The 16,365-nt window shown below is 55.3% G+C and overlaps 7 protein-coding genes and 1 non-coding gene across 8 annotated transcripts; 5 read left to right on the top strand and 3 right to left on the bottom strand.

The window, feature by feature from the left end:
- Positions 1–2,993: 2,993 nt before the first annotated feature.
- Positions 2,994–4,664, top strand: wetA (developmental regulatory protein WetA; the record flags this gene model as incomplete). The annotated part of the gene is made up of 1 exon (XM_024840908.1): positions 2,994–4,664. One exon carries the CDS (start codon positions 2,994–2,996, stop codon positions 4,662–4,664), a length of 1,671 nt encoding a protein of 556 aa, XP_024696041.1.
- Positions 4,665–5,041: 377 nt separating this feature from the next.
- P168DRAFT_287924 (uncharacterized protein) lies at positions 5,042–6,345 on the bottom strand. Its single transcript, XM_024836677.1, has 3 exons — positions 6,176–6,345; positions 5,990–6,106; positions 5,042–5,914 (listed from the first exon to the last, which is right to left on the bottom strand). Exons 1-3 carry the CDS (start codon positions 6,246–6,248, stop codon positions 5,475–5,477), a joined length of 630 nt encoding a protein of 209 aa, XP_024696040.1. The 5' UTR covers positions 6,249–6,345; the 3' UTR covers positions 5,042–5,474.
- A 68-nt stretch (positions 6,346–6,413) lies between these two features.
- P168DRAFT_324850 (calponin homology domain protein) lies at positions 6,414–8,978 on the top strand. Its single transcript, XM_024840907.1, has 2 exons — positions 6,414–6,948; positions 7,025–8,978. Exons 1-2 carry the CDS (start codon positions 6,782–6,784, stop codon positions 8,871–8,873), a joined length of 2,016 nt encoding a protein of 671 aa, XP_024696039.1. The 5' UTR covers positions 6,414–6,781; the 3' UTR covers positions 8,874–8,978.
- Positions 8,979–9,419: 441 nt separating this feature from the next.
- P168DRAFT_302369 (uncharacterized protein) lies at positions 9,420–11,164 on the bottom strand (the record flags this gene model as incomplete). The annotated part of the gene is made up of 2 exons (XM_024838653.1): positions 9,420–11,019; positions 11,070–11,164. 2 exons carry the CDS (start codon positions 11,162–11,164, stop codon positions 9,420–9,422), a joined length of 1,695 nt encoding a protein of 564 aa, XP_024696038.1.
- Positions 11,165–11,172: 8 nt separating this feature from the next.
- P168DRAFT_96317 (uncharacterized protein) lies at positions 11,173–11,714 on the top strand. Its single transcript, XM_024842243.1, has one exon. The coding sequence runs from the start codon at positions 11,233–11,235 to the stop codon at positions 11,653–11,655; it is 423 nt and encodes a 140-aa protein (XP_024696037.1). The 5' UTR covers positions 11,173–11,232; the 3' UTR covers positions 11,656–11,714.
- On the top strand, positions 11,339–11,425 carry P168DRAFT_t39. The gene has a single exon. It is a non-coding gene; the product is annotated as a tRNA-His (tRNA).
- Positions 11,715–12,394: 680 nt separating the features above from the next.
- On the bottom strand, positions 12,395–13,118 carry P168DRAFT_315945 (ORMDL family protein; the record flags this gene model as incomplete). The annotated part of the gene is made up of 3 exons (XM_024839949.1): positions 12,395–12,439; positions 12,492–12,850; positions 12,986–13,118. 3 exons carry the CDS (start codon positions 13,116–13,118, stop codon positions 12,395–12,397), a joined length of 537 nt encoding a protein of 178 aa, XP_024696036.1.
- Positions 13,119–14,164: 1,046 nt separating this feature from the next.
- On the top strand, positions 14,165–16,274 carry P168DRAFT_302367 (zinc knuckle domain protein). The gene is made up of 2 exons (XM_024838652.1): positions 14,165–15,256; positions 15,307–16,274. The coding sequence occupies exons 1-2, from the start codon at positions 14,321–14,323 to the stop codon at positions 16,111–16,113; spliced, it is 1,743 nt and encodes a 580-aa protein (XP_024696035.1). The 5' UTR covers positions 14,165–14,320; the 3' UTR covers positions 16,114–16,274.
- Positions 16,275–16,365: the final 91 nt, after the last annotated feature.

Raw genomic sequence — 16,365 nt, 5'->3', positions numbered from 1 at the left:
GTAAGCGTAAGACTATCGGGAGGGCGAGTTGTATGGTATCCGATTCCGTTCGAATAACTCGACGCGTCTATTCTTCCAGACAGACAAACTCGATATCACGTTCGAGGACTGAGGATCCAAGTTCTTGACCTGGGTTATAGCTGTGGTTTCGGTGATCGTAGATAGAGGCCGGAGAGGGCGGCTTAAACAGTCATACCCACTTTTCGTGGGATGTTGGACAAGAGACGTAGCGGGGGGGGGGGGGGGGGGGGGCGAGAGGGGTAACCAGCGAAGCGAGGCGTTCTGTTTGAATAGACAGTGTTGGAATCACACAGACTCGACCTGTCTCGTGGGAAATGAGGGTATATATATGAGAAGCACAAGAATCAGTGCTGGGAAAGAAGAAAGAAGAAAAGAGTCAAAAGGCCGGCTGACCGTCAGACCGCAATCAGGTTGCCGTCATCACCCACACATGACCTAAATCTTCCACAATGGGCATCTGGTCCTTGCATAACTTCGTCCATTGTTACTCAGCCACACAAACAATGCACACAACTCGCCCGGGATCACCCGGGATCGCTCTGGAATTACTTTGTTCCTTTGTCCGTCAGAAATTTCTCGAGTTCTTTGTGCCTAAGGCCTAAACATTACTCAGCCACTGGTCTTTCCGTAACGGGTTAGTCTACTGCGGACCGTCCATCTCGGGGATTCTGGGGTATTCCATATTCATCTCACTTCTAAGTTCCTCTTGCTTATATCAGTACAGATCACAGAGTAGAGAGCATCAACATCCACGTTAACAGGGGATAGACTCCAATGTGTCTATGAAGTATCTCCAACTCGCTGAAAGGGCAGAACAATAACACTATTTTTTCAAGATACTCACATTCTCTAGTCTCTAGCTCCATCCGGACATCTGAATGCCTTTCAATGGGTCCTAATTAAAGCAACCATACAGGAGCCATGCTGCTCATCGGGTTCCAAACATCCATCGGGCCTATGGCAGGAGAGAGACACCTCCTGGTGAGGTTGCAGCTCATTGATACTGTCTTCTGTACTACAATTAATCTACCAGAATAGTTTCTGTTCCTGTTTCAATCCCCCTGTTCTTCGGTCTTCGGTACCGGTTCCTATTTTCAGATCGTCCTTTGTTGAAAAGGTCTTCCACCGTTCATTCATTCCATGCAGGAACCCCAGGGTCGGGAAAGTTCGATCATGACTGTTATGCTCCCTGAAAGAAGCTTGTGCATTCTTCTCGGTGGCTTACATTCCCAGGAACCCCAGCCAATCATTCAAGGTGGAAATCAATACCACCCACCACTGGGGAGCATGCTGTTTCCGGCTTCGCAGGGGCAAGAATTCTTTCTCATCTATCTTTGTTTTGGTTTTGATTTTCCTTCTCCATCAAGCATGGTGGCCTTCAGGGGAGGCTCGTTCCCCCTTGGGTTTCGTGGGAGTCTTCGTATCAATGTAGGGGTTCGTGGCCGAGCTCATGGCATGATTGCATGGTCTGAGCAAAACGTGGGAACAAAGACCGTTGAGGGTTTCTTCAGTTCGTCTCAAACTTTATGCGGGTTTGCCCTTCCTTCGTTATGGGGATTGGCCTGTTTGTTGATTCACACTGAGTCGCAAGACAAAGAAGACGCGCCACACTCGGCCCAGGCCCCATACAAGTTCAATGACTGGATGGTTTTCTTCATTGACTGAGTCGGATGACCTTGTGCAATCTTTCATCCTGTTCCAAACCTTTGTCAGGGACTGAACTGAATGCGAATCGAGGGGCTTCCTTCCTCTAGGAGATTTTTGGCGAGTCCCAAAGCACGGGATAATTATAGAAACTCCAGCTGTGCAGCGAATCAACAGCGCCAAAGTTTCTTTCACCTTGACTGGTTCATTGATTTTTCTATTTTCTCTAGGTTTTGGCTAGATCTCTCTTGGGTCGCAGATGTGCACATGGATTTACCAAGGCCGTGCATATTTGCGAAAGGCTTGCGTACCTCCCAGCCCCGGCATTCCCATGGTCATTCCACGTCAGGGCATTTGGTATCCGAGCAGACCCTGCTCCACCATGCGACTGGAGAACATTGCCATTGAGCAATCAAATGGGCAGAACAACAGCGTTGATGCAGATCCTCAGGGTCACATCCTGGTGTTCGGAGGGGCAAACCCCGATGACACTTACACTCGAGGTGCCCACCGATCACACTAAACCCCTTCTCTCCACAGGAGCTTCTTCATAGCTGCGCCGCAGGACCCAAAGTAGTTTTCATTATGTAGCCCGCTATCCACGCAGGGCGCAGTTCTCCTGTCAGACTGTGACGATATTTCGCCGTGCATTGGCTTCGCAAGTCCCCCCCCCCAAGGACCCGCCCAATGCCCTGTCCTGCTGATGCCCCATCCCGGCTGTTTCGGGCATAGTGAAGGTTGCATTCTAGCGGGTGGCCATCCGGAACCCATACCCACTACATAGAAGTGTGGGTGAAGAATGGAGCATTCAACCAGCCATTGGACCTCCGGTCTCTGTGATTGGTAGGGGTAAGGCCTGGTGGGAGTCTTGTCAAATCAATCCATCAGGATGGGGTGGGCCATATCGAGCCAGGCAATGCCCCCTCCCCTCCCCTCTGTGCATTCTTTACCCATCTTTGGAGCAGGCGGAATGCCAGAAGAATCCCAGAGGCTGGCGCCCATCGCAACGATTCAAAAAGGGCCCCCTCGGTCTGTTGTTTGTTTGCTTTGCCTGCTTTGCATCTTGTGCAATGTTTTTCTCGATTGTCTAAACATCAAACAGTGCCAAACGAGCAAAACATTCCATCTTACACCCAAATCCTCCTGTCCAACGGCTCCCCGGCTTGATATCCGAACCTTGCTTCGATTCAGACTTGTTCGCCCGCAGAATTTGGCGCCAATCACCGTCGGAAATCTGCCTCTAGTTGCAAGTTGGCTCCCGGCCCGTCCTTTGGCAGAGCTCCCTCCTCGTCGCCGCAAACGGAAGGCGATCCATACCCCGACCCACCATGTTCGCCCACCCTTATGACCATTCGTTCAATGACTTATTCAATCAATACGTCAACATGGATACGTCAAGTACCGATGGTAACAAAGACCTTTCATTCTCCGGCGATCTTGACCAGATGTTCTCCCTGGATCCCCTACCCAGCGACTGTGGCGAACACTCTCCCTCCGTTTCCACCTCACAGCAACCCCAGCAGTCACCCCAGCAGCAACAGCAGACGTGGGGAAAGGACGTGTGGTCGTTGCCGCCGGATACTGCTCCCTCTGCAGGTCCCGGCCCCCTTGCATTTCAAGACTCGATCCAACCCTCCGCGGTCTCCGATCTGAATTCCAACCTGGACATTCCTTCCGCCGATCACCACCCCCCTGCTGCAGACACCGGCCGTTCCTCACCGTCCACACCCCCGCAGACTCCTAACCGCAAGAACAAGAGTGCATTGCTCACTCCCAAGTCGATTCGTCGTCACCGCGAGCCGAATGGCCGTGGGCACCTGCGCAAACAGAGCTTCTCCCCTGGTTTGACGCGCACCTCGCAGCTCCAGAAAGGGAGAATGGCGTACCCCGACGCATGGGCGCAGCGATTGCAGCAGAACTTCAACTTCCGTAGTGCCGATGATCGTCTGCCGCTGTCACCGCCGCCGTCCGATATCCTCGTGCAGCAGGAGAATATGGCGGCCGCTGACAACTCCGCCATGAATCCCGCGGGGGATTCGGCCGAGATGCCTCATCACTACGATTCGGGACTCTTCCACCCCTCCCCCGCGATCTCCATGCCTTCGCCTTCCGCGAATACCCTGGCCCGGCAACCCCCGCGGTATCTCAGCCAATCCCACAACTCCACCTTGACCTCCAGTCCTCCCCCGGCGGACGACATCTTCTCCTCTCCACATTCCTCCGACCCGCAGTCCCTCTCATCGTGGCATTCTGACTCCCTTGGCTCGTCGACGTTTCCTTTCACGCCGGATCTCGGCAGCCACGACGCCCAGGCATGGTGGGCGTCCCCCATGGCGGGCCAGGTTGCGCCCCGACAACCGTCATACCAGCCCATAATTGCGTCCCCGACCCCACAGCGGCCCATGCAGAACAACCAGCATGACATGCTGCAAGGGGGCCTCATGATCCAGCTCGACCCCTCCTCCTTCGATATGTCCACCGCGAGCTCCTCTTTTCCCCCGTCGACCATGCCGACCGCCCCCACCACCCAAGATACCCACGCTTACCACACCCCCGCACCTCCGTCCCAAAGCTTCGTGGACTCCTCTTCCTTCACCACGCCCAACGGCCAACATCCATCACGATCGCCGTCCATGTCCCCCGGGACGGGTGGGTCCCCCGGAATGGGGTCCACCATGCCGAACGGCATCGCCATGAAGACGCCCCAGCGCCGCCCTCACGGCCGGAAACTGTCCGGCCAATCGATGAGCGCACCCCGGCCAGTCAAGGGTTCTAGCCCTAAGAACTCCAACAAGTCGGTCACCGTCTCGTTTGTGAACTTCACTCCCAGCGATAGCCGGAAGATCCTCGGCGGGGTTGCCCCCAGCGGCAGCTCCAAAACGAAAGCCCGACGCGAGCAAGAGGCTCGCGATCGACGGCGCAAGCTGAGCGAGGCTGCACTGCAGGCAGTCCGCAAGGCTGGTGGGGACGTGGATACCCTCGAAGCCATTCTATACTAGTCTTCTTCCCCCCTCTTCTTTCTTCTTTTCCTTCCATATCTTTTCACTTTTTTTATTTCATTGTTGATTACCTCCTATCTGTACTATGTTTGATTTCCCCCTCTGCACCGTCTTATGGTCTCTCTGTTTGGTTTGGTGAACTGGCAACGGTCGTTCAGGTGTTTTTGCTAAGCTTGGGTTTTGTTCTCTTGTATTATCTACAGGCCAAAAATCGGCGTTGGACCCCCAAAATTATAGAACTGTGAGCATTGGATACATGCGGCATTATAATAATCCACTACAATTAATGTGTCATTCATCTTATCTTTCTTCTCGCTCAGCGCATTGCATGCATTTCAGGGTTGAATTTCATACTGCAGGGAGGGCCCTTATATGTATTCCAGGTTGTACATATTCATTAGGAGTATAGTCACAGTGAGTTGAGTCTTGACACTCAGGAGTTATGTATATAATACATGCAAGAATAAACAAACCCAAACATGATACCAGTCTATCTAAGCGCTGACCCTGTGGAGCTTGGCAAAAGCTCCGTGCCGAACTGGTTTGGTCGGATATATAAATTCATAACCGACCATTGTACCAATACCAATAGCCCGGAAGGGATGAATCGACCGACGTTCGTCCATTCAGCAAGACAGTGGAGCCCCGCGCAAATCAGTCTAAAGTAGCCAGCCGTAGCCCAGTGTCTCTCAACGGATTGTCTATCACCCGGTTAGCGCCTCGAGGCGCTACTTTTCCCAGGCACCATGTTTCACCCCAAGGACACGAAGGTCTTTTTCTTTTTCCTTTTTTTTTTTTCTTTAAAGTCGATCACCGCCGAGCGACACTGGGCGTCCAAGGCTCCGGCTCCCATTTCTCACTCGGTCCGCCCTTGCCAGCTGCCGCCCAGGGATCTTTATCTTTCTTGGTGGTGGTGGTAGCGTCGTCCGTTCTAGGTTTGGTCTCTGTGCCAGCAGCGGGGGGTGTCTGTTGCTGAGGGGCACTCTCCTGGGCCGTAGGCGCGTCGGGTGTCGATGCTGGTGCTGCTGGTGCCGCTGCCGGTGCTGTTACTGCGTCGGCAGGGTTGGCAGTCGCAGGCGCAGGTGTAGCATTCGTCGCAGGTTTATCCAGATAAGAGGGCTTGCTGGCCCAGCGCTCATCGGCCAGACGCGCCAACTGCTTGATCTGCATTTGGCGGAGGACATCCTGCTGCTGTTCTTGGATGGAGGGGGGCTCGCGACGGACGTGACGGAGCCATTGGTGCCATTGCGCTAGATCAATCGACGGGTCTCAGTTTGTGATTCCAAAAGCCGATATACACAAGGATAGGGCTGAATGGAACGTACGTGTCACTTGAACATCGGCGAAATGGGTCTTCGGGTCGAATTTCACGATGCGCCGGAATCGACCGGCGTTCAGCGCATCTTTGAATTCCCAGAATGTGTTGCCTCGCAGGTCTTGGCCTAGATAATGATAGGTATTAGTAGGTGTGGTCTTCTGTATGTAATCCGTGGAAAGCTAGGGTGGCATACCGACGAGGAAGGATTTTCGCCACGGGAGGCGGAGGCTTTTCCACTTGAACCAGAGGCTGTTGATGGGGCTCATTGAATCGGGGGGATATTGTAGATCTGTCAGACAGACAGGGTAGCAAGAAAGGCCAGAGTCGAGGGCTATCAATGGAGTGGTGGGAGCAGCTGGGGTGGAGAAAAAGACGAGGCTGAAGGAAGACGAACGAACGTCATCGCCAGAATTATCCCTTCACAGCCAGTCAGCATCCTTCCTACATAAGCAGGCATAATTACTGCCCCCCAACGACATTCCTCTCCATCTCTCTCTCTCTCTCTCTATCTTCTCCCTGTCAACTTTCTCTTCACTTCTCTTTCCTCTCTCCTTCTTTACTCTCTCCTCTCCCCTGTTTACTCTCCCATTTCCATCAACTCCCCTCCGTTTTGTTACCGATCTCCGTTGAATACCTCTACTATACTCCTACTTCCCCTTATCCCCCCGCCCCACGGCCCGCCCCACTACTGTCCGCGCCGTTCTCCTTAGCAACTCACTTTCTTCTTCTATTCTTCCATTTCCTTCCATTCTCCTTGCGGTATACTATCCGTTCAGTTGACCGGTTTAATCAAATCATCATGGCGTCCGTGACGTCCTTGGACAAAGACCTGCGCAGTCTGCGCCTGTCCCGCTATACACCGCAGGCAGCCGCGGAGGTCCGCGACTGGATCGAAGACGTCCTGCGCGAAAGACTGCCTTCGTCCGACCTCTTGGAGGGCTTGAAAGATGGTGTCGCACTCTGCAGGTGAGCACAGATACCGCCCTGGATGGGCCTTCTCCCCTCACCCCAGTCCACGGTGATTGACGAAGTTACTCCTTAGACTCGTAAACATGGTCGTCTCGCCCGGCCTCAAGTACAAACAATCCTCGATGCCCTTTGTCCAGATGGAGAACATCTCCCACTTCCTCCGCGCGTGCCAGATGCCGCCCCTGAGTCTCCCGCCGCATGACGTCTTCCTGACCGTCGACCTCTACGAGGGCAAGGACCCCGCGCAAGTCCTGCAGTGCCTGATGGCCTTCAGCCGAAGAGCCAATGCCCTGCAGCCGGCTAAGTTCCCCCGCGCGATCGGCGTCCAAAACAAAGGCGGGTCGCTCAGCCCGAATATGACCGGCTCCAGTGCAAGCGCGTACAAACCGGCCCGTCCGCGCGGCATCAGCAACGTCAGCGACGCGAACTCCAGTACCTCCGGTGCCAGCCCCGGCAAGTCTCCGCATGTCAGCAGCTGGTCCAAGAAGTCCGACGAGGCCGCCACCTCCCCGGCTTGGAATATCCACCAGTACGGGTACATGGGCGGAGCGAGCCAGGCCAACCAAGGGGTCGCCTTTGGCGCTCGTCGGCAGATCACCAGCGCCTCGCCGTATGTGCCGAGTCTGGCCGAGAAGGAGAAGCGCAGGCGCGAGGAAGAAGAGCGCGCCATCCTCGAGCGCCAGGAGGCGGAGCACAGGCGTCAGCGCGAGCTCGAGGCGGAGGAGCGGAGAGCCCAGGAGGTAGAGGAACGCCGATGGGAGCTGGAGACGGCTCGTTTGCAGGAGAAGGATAAGGAGCGGCACGAGGCCGAAGCCGAGCGGAAGCGATGGGAGGAGGAAAAGCGGACGTGGGAAGCTGAGGAACAGCAGCGCGCACGGGAAGAGAAAGAGGCCGAAGCACGACTCGAGCAGGAGAGGCACCACCACCGGGAGCTTCAGGATAGCCGACTCAACGGCCAATTCCTCAGCCAGTACCAAGCCAGTCACCCCAACCCCAACCCCGGCCGCGCCTCGCCCGACGAATCGCAGGAGACACAGCGCATCCGGGAGCTGGAGCGTGAGCTGGAGCTCGCCAAGGAACGGGAGCGACAGTACGAGCAGGGCCGGCAGACCGGGACCCCGGAGCCACCCGCGCGCAGCAATCGCCCCGTCCCGGTGCCGCCCAAGCCCAGCTACAGCCTGTCGTCCCTCGAACAGGAGCGCCGACTGCTGCGCACCGAATGGCAGACGCACCATGAGGAGCAGCCGGACGTGCCGCCCCAGCCTCCGCGTCCGCTCCCGGAGCCAACCCGCTCCGAACAACCCCCATCCCTACCCCGCCGACCACTCCCCGATCCCACGGCTTCAGAACCGCAGCAGCCCCCAGCGATGCCGCCACGGGCCCCTCTCGAAACCGCAGACCACGCCACAAACATGACCCCATCCCCGCGTCCCCTCCCAGACCCCACAGCGACGCACGCCCCCAAGCCCCATCTCCCGGCCAGCCGCGTCGACCAGTACCTCTCATCCCACCGACCCCCCGTGGCCCCCAAGCCCGCCACCCACCGCCCCCAAGACTACACCACAACCGCCGAAGTCGACGCCGAGAACGCACGACGCGCCGCCGCCCAACAAAAGACCAAAGCCGGCGGCTGGGCCTCAAAGTCACTGCTAGAGCGCGAAATGGAGCGCGAGCGCGAACGCCAGCGCGAGTGGGAAGAGGGCCAGAAGCAGACGCAGGAGGCAGCCGCGCGCGGCCTCAAAGACGGTACTCTGGGCTCCGGCCCGGGACAGGCCTGGGACGTCCATCAGTATGGGTTTATGGGTGGTGATAATCAGAATCGGGGGGTTCGGGGTTGGGCGTTGGGGGCGCGAGAAGGCAGATTATTGGGCCGAGGCCGCCGCCATAATTGTTTTCGTTCTTCATTCGCTTCTATGGTTTAGAGGGGATGATCCGTTTCATTATTCTGTTACTTGTTTTTTTTCTTCTTTGGTTCAACGTGATTCATTTCTTTGTGCGTGTCTAGCGTGTGGATGGATGGATGGATGGATGGGCAGGTGGAGGGGGGTAGATATTAACTTTATTCCCGATGGTCCGGTTCGGTTGTTTGCTTGGGTGATTGATTGCTTTGTTTTGGTTCGGCTGTAAATAGTCATTTATACTCTATAGTCTATACTCAATAGATGCATCCCATGCAGATATCCCATATATGAGGAGTAAATGATAAATATAAAAGTAGATAATAGATAGTGTAAGGTACTCGCTGCACGGGGTATCTATATATACTAGAACAACAACAACACAATAATCACACCCAGTGTAAGCCCGAATCAACAAACATCAAACAAATGACAAAATAAATAACAAGCAGCAGATAGGTATAAGAAAACGAAGCAGACAAGATACATAGCAAGCTAAATCCTACCAACACCCCCAATAATATCACCCCACAACCTCCAAAAGAAACATCAACCGCTCCCCACTCTCAATCAACCAAGACCACTCCACATCCTCCGCAACCCTGCCCTTCCCCTTCCCCTCCCCCCACCACCAGTAGTAGCCTGCGCGCCCTCAGTCTGCACCTTCTCAGCCCTAGCCTCAATGCCACACTCTACCGCACTGCGAAACCCATCCGTAACGGTCAACAGGTCACTCTGCGCAAGCAGCATAACAAGCGCCTCGAGCGCAATCGACATCTTGGCATTGTCAGCCACAGCGGCGGTGCTAGCCGCGAACGGCAAGAAGCAGTACTCGAGTTTGGTCTGGTTGAGGTAGTCTTCGTTTGAGTCTGGGGCGGCGGACTCGCGGAGGCGGTAGAGGAGGAATTCGCAGAGGGTGGTGTGCGCTGCGGGGGAGAGGTAGGATAGGGTGGAGGGGCTGACGAGGGCTTGGTAGATGGGGAGGGGCTGGTGGCGGATGTTTTCGACGAAGAGGTGGTAGAGGTCTTCTAGGGGGAGGAAGTCGCGCGGCAGTTTTTGGGAGACTTGGGTGAGGAGTTCGAGGAGGCGTTGGCGGAGGGAGAGGGATGTGAGCCCGCCGAGGAGGGAGGCGTCGTTTGTTAGGGGGGTGTTGGTTGTTGATGGGGGTGGTGATTGTTGGGGGGGCGTTTCGATGGTGGTGTCACCGGTGGTGGTGGTGGTGGTGGTGGAGCGGGTGGCTCGGCGAGGGCGTTTGGTTTTGCGCGAGGGCGTGCCTTTCTCGGTTGTGGATAGGTCGTCGTCGTCGTCGTCTTTTTCGGTGAGGTAGTCGCCGTAGACGCCTTGGTCGACGTTCACCTCCACCTCGCGCTTCTTGATATTGCCAGGCTGGTCGCCTCCCTTGTTGCGCAACGGTCGCAGCTCGTTGTGGAAGACCTGGCGGAACTCATTGACGGCGCTGGAGCTGCCGTCTGCGAAGACGGCGCGCAGGATGCGTCTGTTGCGGCCGAAGCCGGCGGACGGGTCGGTGATGTAGCGGCAGATGAGGCTGTCTCTGAGGACGGCGGTGTGTTGATCCTGGTTATCTGTTCTATTCCGGAGACGTCTCTTTGCCGTTCCATTCGGTGCATCGTTGTTGTTCTGCAATGCAGCAACCTCAGCCAGTCTCATCCGCTCGCGCCAGTCGTCCTCCAACACCTCACACATGAACTCCAGCCACACGCGCCAGCGATCCCATCGCTCGCGGTGCAGCACCGAGCAATTGAACGCCCAGCCAACGACGTGCCAGAAGTCTTCGGCGCGCGACCACAATGCCGCTGACTGTGCGAGCTCCAGGTTCAGCTGCTTTGCGTCCTCGGGGTCCGCGAAGGTGTCATCCTCTGCGGCGCCGCGGCGGCGGCGGCCTTGTCGGGAGGACTGGAAGTGGGTGAAGGAGAATGCGACACTTAGACGGGAATTGAGAGGTCCGACGAGGTTGTTGGCTAAACGGAGGAGCCGCAGTGCTGCGGCGGGGCTTCCTCCTCTGCGGGTGACTTGGCGCGCGTAGTGGTTGCGGGGTGTACTAGGAGGGTGGCGGAGAGGGCGAGATGTTGCGGGGGAGGGACGAATACGGGGGTTGGGGGGCCGGTGGTTGTTGTTACGATGTCGAAGAGAAGGGCGAGGGCTTGGGCGTCTGTGTAGCTTGTTAGCATGGTGAGATAGGTTGATTGGTGTAGGGGATACTGACAGAGCTTCTCTTCGAAGAAGATGCCAATGTGTTGGACCAGCTCATATGGGAGAGGTTTATGGCAGCGGTAGGCGTCCTCATCTATATCCATGATGAGGGGAATATATTAACAAGTTTTAAGAGAGTAAAGTAGAGCGTACAGAAGAAGATGAAGATGAGATGAAGACAAAGATCGCGAGAGTGAAAGACGCGCTTATCGATAAGGCGCGTGGAGTAGAGCCGGCGGATCAAGAGACCAAAGAAAGCAGCCTCTTTCACCGATCAAGGTGCTGTAGTGTAGTGGTCATCATGAATCGTTGTGGTTTCAAACAACAATTCCGATTCGACCTGGGTTCGATTCCCAGCAGCGCCATTGGCGTTGACTTGATCATCTTTTTTTATTTTGCTAAAAACTTCCTTTGTTGGTGTGTTTTTGTTTTCTCTTTGTTTTGTTTTTGCTTTGAATATTATATTTATTTACTTTTCTCTTATATCTTTATATCTAATCTTTCTTTGTCCATGGTTTATGAGTTCGGTTGGCTCTCATTAATAGTAGCCGGAATCTGCTCTACGAATATATATCCCGCCCTGGCGGATAACTGAAACCACCACTACGCTCATTATGCACCCACCACAATGACTGATTATAGATTTACATCATTATATACAATAATCGTATCATTAGCCGCAACGAATACCGTAAACCATGGTCTAATACTCCTACCGAGGTAGCACGGGTGGCCCAATACATAGCGCTCTCACGGGCCTCGAAATCCACGACGGAGCCACAAAGACCCCCGACATCCGACCATGAAACAACCGTGAACATGGCCAGTCAGAGTGGCACCCCTCGTTAGTGTCGGCCCGACGTAGTACAATTGATACGAGAAGGTCGTGTCCATCGCTTAAATCATCCCCTGGACGATCGCGGTTACAATAAAGCCGGGACGCGGAATACGATCGGAAGCCGATGCCACGAGAACGGTGCAAGCAAGCATTGATAATAATGATATCGAGATATCGGGATTCTTTTTCCCGTCCAACCCTTCGCATCCACACCGCACCGCTCTCTCCTTTGTAGATTTCTGGTGGATTTCCTCCCCCCTTTCTGGGACCCATGGCCCCTGCCGTTCCCCATTCGAGAGTCGTCGGCAGTCGACAACTTGAGTACTGATCCGTGGAGTCACCGGAAAACAGCACCGTCGCGAGCAAAGACAAGAAGAAAAAAGTAGGGAAAAAGGATATTGAATCGCCAAGCGGAGAATATGGTCAAGAAGAAAAGCCAAGAGACCGAACAAATACGAGGAAAAGAACAACAAAAGCAACGTCAACGAGGAAAGAGCTATTCCTCGGGCTCCGAAAAGAGACCTATCCGCAACCGGTGGGACTGTAGGTGGTCAGTACGGGGGGCAAGGCGCGCCGGGGTCAGGAGCACATACGAAAGGCAGTTTCGGAATCACCACCGCCAAGGTGGCGAGGAAGTTGATGGTAAAATAGGTTAGATCGTAGTGGGTATAATGGGTGCTGAGGAGGAAGAGGCAGATGGGGACGCAGAGCAGGAATTTCTTGGCGGGGGTATATTGGTCGCCGTTGTCGATCTGCTCCCACATGTTGAGGTTGTCGTAGGCACCAGCGTTGAACTCGAAGGGGATGCCCCGCACCCAGTGGAACATGAGGAAGGAACCGAACATGTAGCTGATGTTGGTCAGGGTCCAGGAGGTTTCCTGGGAGACGCCGGGAATGATGTCGTAGAAAATCTTCAAGGCGAGGATGAGGACGAAGTGGATGGTCCAGGCACCTAGATATCACGCGTTAGACCCCTATCTCCTGATCCAGTGTGACACCCCTCCTTCACTCTTCCTCTCGGAAATACTGTGGTCTAGATTGCAGTGCCACGTCCGACGCCGGGAATTTCGGGAAAAGATAGACTCACCCTTGGCATTGACCCAGTTCGCATTCAGATTGGGCAGGGCTGCCTGATCGCTGGTATGCTCGATGGATTCCGGAGGTTCCTGATAGATGAGACTGCTGGAGCGTCTCCGTCGGCCTGCTTTATTCTGCGACATGTCCTTGGTGGGAGCCAACCGTCGGTGGCCTGTGTCGACCTCCGGAGGGAAGGAGATGGTACGAGGGGCGACGATGGAAGACACCTTGGCGGTATTGATCGAGAACCGGTGGGAAAAATGGAACAAACCGACGAGTATCGAGATATCGAGATATTGAGAAGGCGGAGAAGGCAAGGAGATTGGACGGAGGAGGATAGGAGCGAGGAGATATCACGGGCGGAATCAGAGAGGAGGGGGGGGGTGGAGGAAGCGGAGGGGATACCAGCCGATGATCCCGGGGAGAGAGAGGGTGGGGAGGTATAAAGAGATGTAGAGGAAGAAGGAATAGGAAGGTCGAAAGGGAAGGAAAAAGGAGTATATAGCGATTGATGGAGGATGAGGTGATCGTACAGGAGGGAGAGGGAGACAGAGAGAGAGAGGAAGAGGGAGAGGAAAGACGAGCGAGGGAGATCGCAGGATCGGCAGAAAGTCACGGGAGCCCGACAGCCATCCAGCACCACCAATTTCAAGCTCAAATAATTACGTTTATATCTTTATTTGATTTGCGTTATAGGAAAGGAAAAGAAAAAGTATAATAATAAGAAAAGAAAAGAAAAAGAAGAATCAAAGAGCAGTAAATCCGCAGAGAATAGAGGAGGAATCATATTAAGATACTAGTACTACTATCAGAGCAGACTATCTATCTAACTATCAAGTACCTCGCCACTTTCAACTACAGATACTCTCAATCTCACTATCTAAAGTCAGAAGAAGACATGACGCTACTGCGGCTGCTAAGCAGAACCAATCATGCCTGGTCTGGAAGGGATCGGATCGATGCAGCGGAGGTTCTAGAATCCTGTTAGTCTCAGACCTGATTTCTATTTAGGTCTCTGGTTGATATTTATAGCGTTCGATAATCGATATAGATAGGGATATCAATATGATATAGCATCCATATCTGATTCAACATGGGCAATTACAGGCGACAATAGACCTCCAGAATATTTATAGATCGAGAGATACACGTGTTAAGGGATCACTCTGGACCTGAGTCACATGACTACATCACATGAGCGTCACGGGGAAGTGCCGGACTAATGTTCCTCCGCTGCGGCTCTGGCTTCTGTCGTTCCCCGTAAATTTTCCTTGAGGAATCAGAATGCGAACCGCAGACCGGCGACAATCCCGCACGACACGACACATTCCACTTCCTCGACACCATGTCGGACTCCCCTGATGACCATGATTCTCGAACCGCCTCCGTAGGGATCTCCCGGACCCGTGCAGCGTCCTCGAACCACTCCTCCCGACAGAGCTCCACCGATCCCGCCAACGCCAACAAGAGACAACGGAGGAAGAGAAAGGCAGACGACCGGGTGGCGCAGGATTTCGTCCCTCGCGGGGGGAGTTTCAGCAACGCTCCCTTGGATGTGGATTCTGATGAAACGTCCAGCTCCGGCTCCAGCTCCAGCGACGGCTCTAGCTCGAGCGCGGACTCCGACTCGTCCGACAGCGCATCCGACTCGTCGGACGGACAGTCCGAGCCGGCATCGACGGACGTTCAGATGAAAAGTGCGTCAGCGCTCAACTGGAACAAAGGGAGCAGAGGCGAAATTCGGACCACACTCGGCGCGAGAGGGAACAAGCGCGACGAGGGCCGACCCCGCTCGCAATTCGACGCGGTCAACAACAAGTTCTGGCGGAGTGCGTCCGATGATGGCGAGGCTGAGGACGGTGAGATCGAGGAGGGGGAGACGGATACGAGTGACTCGGGGATGCAGCTGTCAGGGGACTCGGACGCGGATTCCGAGGCGGATCGGTCGATCTTGTTGAATATTGGCCAGGAACTTACGGCCACGGGCGATTCGAATGGAGCGGGGCCTACCCACGCTTCAAACATGATATCGCTGACCGGGGCTCCGGCCAACGGGTCTGCGAAAAGCTCCTCGTCCAAGGAAGAGACCCTACGTCAGTACTCGCAGAAGTACCCTACAGCGCCTGCGATCCTTTCAGACCTCACCCGGGAAGACCTGGAGAGTCAGGCGCGGTTTCTGCACTACGGCCAGGACATCAATGATGTCGACCTCCAACTGCCCATTGCCTGCGTAGAGTGTATGCGCGAGGGCCATTTGGCGGAGGTCTGTCCATACAAAGAGGTAAGGGACACTAGGGATTTGACAAGATGAGTAACGCTAACAATCCACAGTGCGTGCACTGCGGAGATTGGAATCAGCACCAGAGCAGCCTCTGTCCTACCTGGAGGCGATGTTCACGGTGTCGGGAGCGCGGCCACGACGAGTCCCAGTGCGGTGCGACACTGAAAAGTTCGGCGTCGGAGATCCCTTGCGATCTATGCGGATCGTCCGCGCATATCGAGCTACAGTGCGACTTCATGTGGAAGCTGCCCCGGGTGGATCCGCCTACGGGGCCTGTGCTCGTCTCGCTCTCGTGCGCCCACTGCACCAGCAACCGCCATCTCCTGGGAGATTGCCCGTCGCTGTCCTACCCGCTGAAGTCGTCATCCTGGACCCTGCGGGGGATCGATCCCAACATGGTCACCAACATGAATTCAGTCGTGAGCGGCCAGAGGGGCCTACAGATTCGGGGCCGGGCCGACCGCCGGTCTCCGAGCCCAGACAGCGACGACATGCTCTCGCGACCCGGACGACGGCCACCCCTGGGACGCAACGCCGGCGGACGGCCCAACATCCGATTCGGCAGCGGCATCGGGCGGGGCAAGAGCTTTGGGTCTTCCGGGGGCCGCGGAGATTCCCAGGGCTATCGGGACCGGCGCGATTACAATGGCGATGGGGGCCGGCAACGCTCGCTCTCCCCCCGGGGCAGTCGCGGCAGAGGCCGGGACAGCTGGCAGCCGACATCTCGCTTTCCTCCCCGGGGCCGGGGAGGCCCCCGAGGAGGCCGTGGCGGCGGGAAGCGGGGCGGGGGCGGCGGCGATGCGTATCGACCCATGCCAAGTGCGGGCAAGAAAGCATGGGATCGCTACCGGATGTGATGACCAGCAGACCAAAATGGGCGTTGACGAGGCGATGAATAGTTCTTTTGTTGGATATGTAACGCATAGATACCCGGATCGAAACGATTCTCTCCCATCATGGGGGATCTGTAAATAAATGGCCGAGTGTACAGAAAATAGAGCCGGAATGGGTCGCGCCCGGGATTCTCCGCACCGGAAGGCAATCTTATCAACCACCAACTTCTCCACATCTCCCTCTTCAATCTCTGTACCCCTCTTATAGACAAATAT

This window comes from Aspergillus campestris (assembly GCF_002847485.1).
Source record: "Aspergillus campestris IBT 28561 chromosome Unknown P168scaffold_2, whole genome shotgun sequence".
In the NCBI taxonomy this organism is placed as follows: Eukaryota; Fungi; Ascomycota; class Eurotiomycetes; order Eurotiales; family Aspergillaceae; genus Aspergillus; species Aspergillus campestris.
This window is presented reverse-complemented; position numbering and strand designations above follow the sequence as displayed.